Source organism: Saccostrea cucullata, unplaced genomic scaffold, assembly GCF_032062105.1.
Source record: "Saccostrea cucullata isolate Sc308-1 unplaced genomic scaffold, CSIRO_AGI_Scuc_v1 ctg478, whole genome shotgun sequence".
In the NCBI taxonomy this organism is placed as follows: domain Eukaryota; kingdom Metazoa; phylum Mollusca; class Bivalvia; order Ostreida; family Ostreidae; genus Saccostrea; species Saccostrea cuccullata.
In genome coordinates, this window is record NW_026921176.1 from 47,130 (window position 1) to 56,818 (window position 9,689).

Consider the following 9,689-nt stretch of genomic DNA (forward strand, 5'->3'; position numbering starts at 1 on the left):
GCTGGTTACACTCCAGCACACACAAAACTATTTAAATTTACCCCCTACAATACTTTCTTCTTCAATGTTTTGATCCGCGTTGCCGATCGCGCGTTGACAGGGGTGGATTTTTGTTATTAATTTAAAATTACTAGAGTTTACAGATTCTGAATTTATAAGTTTTCTCACGTAAATAATCAACATATTTTTAATTATGCTACAAGAAATATAGACCTTTACTCAAATAAAAATTGCTCGAAAAATGTACGTTACCATTAGAAGGCAAACAGAAAGTGAACATTATTCTAAAAATCTCTTTCATATTATGTTTAAATATTTTTTTTAGTTTTCTTTGATATTTGTAATTTTTTTAGAAACAAACATATCATGAAATATCGATGGAAGTTTTTTTTCCACAAGGAGATGAAAGTACCAGTATTTTTTATGTTGAATTGATCATGAAATTTATCTTAAAACACATAATTATCAAAAACTACTAAATATTCATTTGGAAAATTAAACAATAAACAGTGATTTTTCTGGAAAGGAAAGAAAATATACAGAAATATTGACCCCTTTACCACCAAAAAATTTTGACAGCCCTTTCAGAAATATCAAACTGTAAAGCACATGTCAAAAGTAACGTACATTTCAAAATTAGGTCCCAATCTGAAACTTGAAAAATTCTTGCACAGATTGCAATGTTGATGTAGAATAAAGTGCATTTTGTCACTTCTGTTATTTTTATTGAAATTAAGAATTAGAAAATAAACATTAAAACGTTTAGAAAATTGTAACGACGTACATTAACAAAGTAGATATTAAGCAAACATTTTGATGAATTTCAGAACAATAAAAATAATTCAAGTCTAAATGAATAATAACAAGTACTTACAATCATTCTGATCGATGATAGATTGAATTCAACTTATTTATAAACCAATTAATGTACTTTTAACGTAACGTAACGTACATTACAAACAGTATCTGTTCTCAATCATTTGAACATATCCAAGATCTTTTCCTTGTCATCAGGCAGCAGTTTCATCATTCTCTTGGATTTCCCGGTGTACATTGGTTCAGTTACTTTACAAATGACATCTTTGATTGGTATCCAAAGGATGTCATCTCTTGCCGGCCACTGGAAAAATTGCTTTTTTTTCTCCATGAAAATAACTTCCACTTCGTCATCGGAATGGTCGATTTGTAGAATTTTTGCGATATACCAGCCACTATCATACTTTGCAGCAATATATTCCCCCTCAATAAGGTTAATCTGGCTTCCATTTGTATTTGATGGTTGTTCTTTTACCTTGTCTGTTTCTTCAGCTAATTGTTCTTCCCCTTCTGGGTTTTTCCTCCGATTGTTGACCCGATTGTTCAAGCTCTGTATTTTCCACCCATGGTCAGCGTTTGGATCCTCACCAAAGAAACATTGTTGACAGTAGCAGCTCACCTCATTCCAAGCTACTATGGAATTTCCTTTCCCGATTACAGAATGGACTTTGAAGGTACCTTGCAGAGGCTTGATATTTCTAGCAGATAGAGTATTTGCAGCTGAACTACATTCGTCAGATGATACAAAGAGAAATTTGATTCCTTTCAAGTTCGATTCCACAGCCCACTTATAAAAATCATCTGCATGTTGGATAACTTTTCTGCCACTCCTTACACCTTCATCTGCCATTCTCTTGGTGGTCCCCGCAAGACCATCACATGGTCCCTTTCCATACCCCGCCTCAAAATAATTCCAACGCGCATTAATGCCAAATATTTCTTTGTGGTTAGCGACGGTGAAAAAAATCTGTTTGTTCCGATATTGGCTTGTTGGCCCATCTGTCCAATAATGAATCACTTCAACATCTTGGTCAATTTCTTTGAGGATGGGAATCAACTTCTCCAGAATCCCGTGCGACAGTTATCGCTGAATGGCTCATTTCATCTGATACAACAACGTAACTTAGATGCTCTAATTTAATATCAGTGTTCATAAAATAAACCACAATCGGATGAAGCGTTACAGACGTCATATTCCAATATGCAGATTGGATTTCTTCATTGGATTTGCAAGCGTAATTTTCAGCAAAATCCATTTGTACAATGAAATGATGCTGCGGGAGTTTTTCCTTTAGACTTTTTATTTCCCGATACTGTCATCCAACTCTGAAAACATGGTTTTCAAAATCTCTTACTTGTACTTCAAAGGTTTCTATGAATGAACTCCTTTCAGCATTCATTTCTACAATTCTTGTAACATTTTTTGTCTTCCCCTTCTCTGTGACTTCAATTCTTTTCCATTGACTGTACTTAACCTGAGCTGGTAGCTTATCTTGGAGTGTGGGCTTATCATTTTGCTTCAAAAATGACTCTGGATTTAATGGTACCTGCATCCCATTACTTTTCAGACATCGAAGCAGTAACGCCATATTCTGATGATTTGTGCACAAACAACAGCTTCTTGAAATCATACTCGTGTTGAGTATGTGTTTAATTTCATTCTGCAAAATGTTGCAAGTGAAAGTTCTATATTAGGATATTCCGATATGAACTTCTGATGCAAGTTGGATAAGTAATCTGTGAGTACTCGCGTTTGCATCTTTGTACCTGATTCAATCTTTTTCACATCTGCTTTACCCGGCTGTGCCCTACTGTTGTTATCTCTTTCAAGAAAAGATATTACTTAATTTTGTACCTCTCTTGAACTCTTCTTCTTGATTTTCTTCCTATATCTATCCATTTCTTTATGGTATTTCCAAGTTTGTTTCTATTCATCTCTGTTTTACTTCCTAACCACTTAAGTCCCTTGTATCGTTTAAGAGTGTTTCCAGATGCAATAGCTTGTAACATTTGCTTCTTCACAGCTGACGACCCAGCTTTCAGATTTGCCTCCTTTATTTCACAAAGCAGAGCATTGCCTAATAAAAGCTTTCTTTTGACTGCCTTTCCTCTGTTTGGGGATATACCTGCCTCTCTCAAATCTCGGTCTGTTTTACTTCGTGGTGTTCTAGGTGACATACCTGCCTGCTGACGTTTTTTGAAGCATTCTAATCTTCTTTTTCATTTCATAAGTTTTCGTCTTCAGATGATTTATTTCTCTGTGAGCTTTTGAAACTGCCCTACTTATCCTCTTTCTAGATGAACTTTTTTTGAGGTGTTGAAATTCATTCTAACAATCAATTGCCCTTCTTCACCTGTACACGTCATATTACTTTCATAACCACTTGTCTCTCCTACATTGTCCTCTTCTGCTTGCAAAACTTCTGCTTTTCTTTTTTCACGATGTTTCTTTACTCGCTCTACATTCTGTTTGTTTCTTCTTTTTCTTTCCTTGCTTGACAACTCTGCTGCTGGAACATAATATTTCATTCTACTTGATCTCTCCTTCCGCAAATAACTTTCACCCTCCTTGACTTTCTTTCTCTCTCGATATGCTTTTTGTATTTCAGCTCGACTCAGCGGCATCGTTCTATAAAATATTACAACAATTAGAACTGCTAAAAGTGTCCTTTTCAACAGTAATATGTTTATTGATCATTGGTGAAACGTACGTTACTAATAGAAAAATAAAATGTATTATAACTTGATTGCAATTAAATACGTGTTCCCAATTCAGATTAGTTTTTCATCGTCAAATCATATCTAAAATTTAAGAATATTGAATATGAATCCTATGAATCATCTTTGCTTTGTCATATAAATAGTCGTATTTCTCTTAATCAAAACACCTCTTTATTCCCATGTTTAAATAATCAAATAATCAGATTTATCTGAAATGTTGTATAATATAAAACAAACGTTAATATCAAAGGGTTATTCAAAAAAAAAATTAGTACGATAATTTTAGAAAAACAAAATATATGATATTTAAAACGTCTTCATATTTTGAAATGTACGTTACAAATTGTATCGTACATTTCCCCGACTGATGTTCCATAACACGCAAACTCCGCATCATTCATCAAGTTCTGGGTTGATGCTTAACCAATCACAAAATATGTATGAATGTTATCACCTGAAATAATGCAATGCAATTTTTATATGGCATCATCAAAGTCTGTGTATAAATAAACAAAATAACTTACCCCTTTCGGCAATTCAAAAAATGAAATTTGCTATTCCCCACAAGTGCACATGCTCTGCCTTCTGCTTCTGGAACCGATACGGAGGCTTGGTAATACCGAAAAAGGTGATTAGTAGTATATATATACGATTGAATATCTTGTTTCGATCAATATCTGAAAATTAATATATTTCAGTCGAAAAAAAAAAACACAGCAATAAAATCTATTGAACAAAATAAGTTGCCTATAATTATGTAAAAACATCTTAATACAATTCAAAGTATGTATAAATAAGAAGTTATTACACTTTATATGTTGATAAGACTATTTATAAATAAAATATAAGACAATATACAAAGTTACATCACAACAAGTGTAGAGCCTTTTACTTCTTTTACTTCTCTAACGCCAGTATCTGACATCATACATGCAAGATGTAACATAATTATTTAGACATTCCACTTACTTATGTTAATATATGCAAGATAATTATGTAGAGATGCAACTTATTTCTGTCGAGATGCAAGGTAATGTGAACTTGCGACTTATTTATGTCAACATAAAAGATACATCATTTTGTATCTTTTTGACAACTTTACCATATGTGCGAAAATAAAATTTCAAATAAATTTGGATTAGGCAATAACCAGTTTATTTAAATTATTTATATACTTCCTGGTTTGAACTGATTGGAGCTCATTTCTTAAACAACACAAAAATGTTACTGTCTAATCTTGTTATGAAGATAAGGTTAGGATATTGCTATACTGTCTGTGGGTTTAATAGGTATCTACATTACTTCGTCGCCCTGCATTCGACACTTTGCGTTTTAAGGACTTTCGGTAGATTACCTTTGATATAAATCTAAGGTGATTCGACGATAAACTTCAAATGTGACAAAAAACTTCAATCATCAATTTGAGTTAGCAGAATTAAGCAGATTTTTATCCAAAAATTAGAAAGACTAGAGATTTTCTTTATCAAAATGGTAAGAATTTCTATTTTTTATATTTTATATTTTTCAGATCTTTGATTTTTTTTTTCTGTCGTTTTCGAGTTAACGTAATATTAAAAAAAAAACAAGCAATAATAAATTGCAAACTGAGATAAATACATGATTGTTTAAAAAAGTAATAATAAAATAAAGAAAAATTAAGAAACAAAATATTGTCTATTGAATTAATTAACTGATGTGAAATCTGATTTGTCAAAAAAAAAATTCGCTTATTTGATATATTTTAAAATATATTTGACATGTGATTTATAATAATTAAAAAATCATTTCAACGGGATTATATCTTTTTTCAGTTATTGTTTCTCTCAGCAACAGCTGCACTGCTTCTGCAAGTCGAACTTGCCCCTATAACGCTGAGTTGTTCGATCTGCGTTTGCACGGGGGATATAATTAACTGTCGTGGCATCGGTCTAACAACAATGCCACACATTCCAAGTAGTTTTGGGTCCTTCCATCGGTTAGATCTCAGCAACAATTCTATAGGAACACTCCACAGCCATGTTTTTCGTGGCCTAAATCAGCTGCGTGATCTGGATGTAAGCGATAATCAACTGACGAACATTGACCGTCATGCTTTTGCTGATATTTCCAATATTACTCGACTTAGTATTGCTAGTAACCAACTAACATCTCTTCCAGACGCTTTGAATGATCTCAGTGCCCTGGAGGCTTTAGACGTTACCGATAACCCTATACCTCCCGATTCCCACGATGGATTTAAAAATGATATCATGCGACATCTTGGTAGTAAGCTCAAAGAATTTCATTTCGGACATGCCATTATAACAACATGGCCTCAGTCTACCAATCATCTTCAAGCACTTGAAATCTTGGATTTAAACGGGGGCAACATTGGCTACATCCCGCCTTTTTTCACGGACGGTTTCCAAAGTCGTCTTCGTAGTCTTACCATTCGGAACACAAATTTACCAACCACTCCAGTACTTACAGGGTTGCGAAGTCTCAAAGAGCTTCACCTTGATAATAATCAATTTCATGACTACGGAGTACTGGAAAATTCCTTCAGAGGTCTTGACGCCTTAGAGACATTGAGTTTAAACAGCGACAAACTTACCAAATTTCCTCAGATTCTCCACCACCTTCCAAATCTTGTAAGCGTTTCCTTGGACGGAAATAGTTTCTATTACATCAGCGACAATGCCATTACTCTGATCCACGGAACAAACATTACAGAGTTAAGTCTCCGAGACTGCAATTTAGACCGCGTTCCTGGCGCCCTCACCGGAAACACTCTTTACCAGCTCACAAAAATAGATTTATCTAATAACAACATTAACAGCATTGAACGGTATGACTTAGATGGCCTTCATAACATCCGGAACCTATCAATATCCAACAATCCTTTGCAATACGTCTCGTCCCATGCGCTGAATTTGACTTCTCTCCAATTCCTTGACTTGAGCAATACCAAGTTGACAACCGTCCCTAGGGCAATAGAGAACATTCCGAATCTGAGAGCCCTTGACCTCGGCGACAATGAAATCGACTGTACTTGTGATCTCATCTGGTTCCAAAAACTGGTCAACCCTCAACACGCAACACTGGATCTAAATGGAAGTTGTGAGACAATAGATCGTACTGTTCTACAGTATCTTGCTCAATTCATTCCTAAGTGCCCGGATTATTACAGATCGCTTTCAAATCCAACAAAATAAAACTAAGACTTTAGAATATTTTGATTTTCTCTGTCAGCAATCTCTTACAATAATTTATGACAACGTTGATAAGTTGACTCATTTTCAAAAACCTTTATGTACCAAATTGCTTAAAAGAGAAATGTTTTGTATACTTTTACACAATTACTTTCACATGTAATCAAAAGAAATCGAAATATCTTTATCAATAAAATAAATTCAATTTTACACAATATACAGTTTATTCTTAAGGGTGTTGCAAGCATACAACGCTTATCAATAAACCATAGATAATCTACATCTTTCTTAGATGCATCATCCTTGCAAATATAATCAAGATGGGGCTTATAGTTACTTTAGAATGAACCTGATCCGAAAACTTCAACCTATTCACTCATTCGAAAAATTTAGGTCAGATCCAGCATCCGAAGCAAGCCTGGTAGTGTGTATGCTTAGATGTATCATTCATGCAAGTTTTGTCAACAAAGGGCTTGTAGTATTTTGGGAATGAGACCTGCACCCAAATGATTAACATGTACCAAAAACTTTAACTAGCTCCAAAAATACTAATGTTGTCATTCCTTAGCTGAAAATGAGGCATTTGAAACCTGGTTCAGTAAAACACACTTAGACCATACTCCACGCATCTCTAACTAATAAAAGTCATAGAGGTAGTTAAAAAGAAAACTGCACAGAAAACTTTAACTTGTGACTCTGACACCGAAGGTATCACATAAGCTCCTTCCAACTTCGTTGAAGAAAGCTAATAATTCAATATGAGATGTGTGTCAATTTACCTTTTTAAGTTGTTATATACATATGTTTTAGAAAAGACGACAAATGTATATTTTTTTTTTTAAAGCTATACTTGTTTTCCTATGACGAGACATTTTTTCCATTGCCATTCCTTAAAATAATTGACGAAACGAACAGAAGAAAATTGAAAAGAAAGTGACGCTTTAATTTTTAAGTTTTTTAGCAATTATTAAAAAGTGTTCTTTTATTTTCGGCTCAAACAGAAATGTTCTTTGTTGCATACAAACATTAGATTTTATGGTAAAACTCATTTTACTTTGTTTTGCAATATTTTTACAAAAATACAAAGGAGAAAACAGCCAAAAATGTGTATTTCAATTATTTATCGTTTAAGACTATTTAAGGAAAATCATTGCATAGTTAGTAGAGTATGCCAGGGAATCAACGATACTTGGTAAGTGGAAACGTAGAATAACTTGCATAATGGGCGAATCCAGGCATACATACTCTTCCTATATACATGTATAAAATAGAGCTCAAGTCATTTAACGAACTTAATGTGTTATTAACAAATTAGAATTTTAAGGTATTTCCGTCCACCTGATTATCACAAGTTTTAGCAAAAACTGTTATAAATGTGAGTTTATACCCAAAAGGAAAATATCTTTTGAAGATTGATTTTCGATTAGACTAAGGGAAAAAATATAATAAAATTAAGAAAGCGAATTAAAAAAATAAAAATGTTTGATTTTTTTCTTTTTTATTCAATTCAAAATCAAATCAAAATTTAAAAAAAATGCCAAGGACAATATAAAACTCCTTCTCCGGTTTCTTTATTCCGGCATTTATTCTGAACTTATAAAATGGTTTCCCAAATAATCACATTTGAAACATACATGTACATGTATCTCTAAAGAAGCATTTTTTAATAATATTATACTTTTATGTAAATTACTTGAATCTGATTCGTCGAGAAACATTTGATAAAAAACACTACTACCCGCTGAATAATGAAGCCACGCCCTCCTGCGTAGCAACAGTCAACATTGCTTGACGACGGGTGGTATTACAAAAAATAGTGACTGCGCGGAATTTATGCGCGCACAGTTCACTGTAATATGTATTTGTATAAAACATTCAGTATAATATAACAAATATTGCATGTAGTTGAGTGTAACACTGAAAATTTTCACCCCTCGAAAACTATTGTCAACCTCGACTGCGCCTCGGTTGACAATGGTTTTCTTGGGGTGAAAATTTTCAATGTTGCACTCAACTACATGCAATATTTATATATTACTTTCAGCATCTGAGTTGTGTGTTTTAAGAAGTTTATATATTTTTAATATAATATTAAAAATACTGTCTGTTCAGTGTTCACTAAAAATGTGCGACTTTTTATGTTAACAGAATAAGTCAATCTAAATATTAATTTTTGTGAAAAGTCTCGTTTAAAGTCATCATTTCGTAAGTTCTATGGTCGATACAATGACCTTGTCAGCAAATACAGTTTATCATTGAGTCAAATGCTGTTTTTCATACCAATTGTTAGTCCATTATTTATACACTGAATTGACGACGAATTTTTCCGTTATTCCCTGATCATGACAAGGAGCACACGGCGGGTGTGACCGGTCAGCAGGGGATGCTCACTTCTCCATGGCACCTAATCCCACCTTTGATGTTTCGGAGGTCCATTTTTGCTCTGCTCTTATTTTGTATTGTTTTATGGACTTTGAGATCGAATACTGTTCGTTATCTCCATATCCTTCATTCTTTTCAAGTAACTTTTATCATTTTTAAGTTAGTTTTCTTAGTGTGGAGTATTAATTTATTCGACATTCAATCCACGACGCCGTTTGATTATTCACAGGTAAATAAAACGATACTGTTTACATTCCTCAGAATGCCGCATGACTAATTTTTTTATACCTTAATCGGAAATCTTATCCCTTCATGCACCTTCTTCTACTCTGCCGTGATTTTGTTAGCTAGTTATCTAACTGAATTGTTGTAAGGCGAATACGTTTAAGACCATTACATCCTCCGCTATTCAAGCTAGTCGACACACATATAAAATACAATGGACATGTACTTATTTAAAGGGTACTTTGTAGTAGTAAAATATATTTAAGTTAAACATATACATAAATGTATAGAGGTTTGGACGGAACAGTTGATATTATTCCCCTAAAAACGGGGAAGTGTCATATTCTATGTATA

At 33.5% G+C, this 9,689-nt stretch overlaps 1 protein-coding gene across 1 annotated transcript; it reads left to right on the forward strand.

The window, feature by feature from the left end:
- The first annotated feature begins 5,009 nt into the window (after positions 1–5,009).
- Positions 5,010–6,919, forward strand: LOC134259354 (slit homolog 1 protein-like). Its single transcript, XM_062741942.1, has 2 exons — positions 5,010–5,028; positions 5,349–6,919. The coding sequence occupies exons 1-2, from the start codon at positions 5,026–5,028 to the stop codon at positions 6,729–6,731; spliced, it is 1,386 nt and encodes a 461-aa protein (XP_062597926.1). The 5' UTR covers positions 5,010–5,025; the 3' UTR covers positions 6,732–6,919.
- The last annotated feature ends 2,770 nt before the right edge of the window (positions 6,920–9,689 follow it).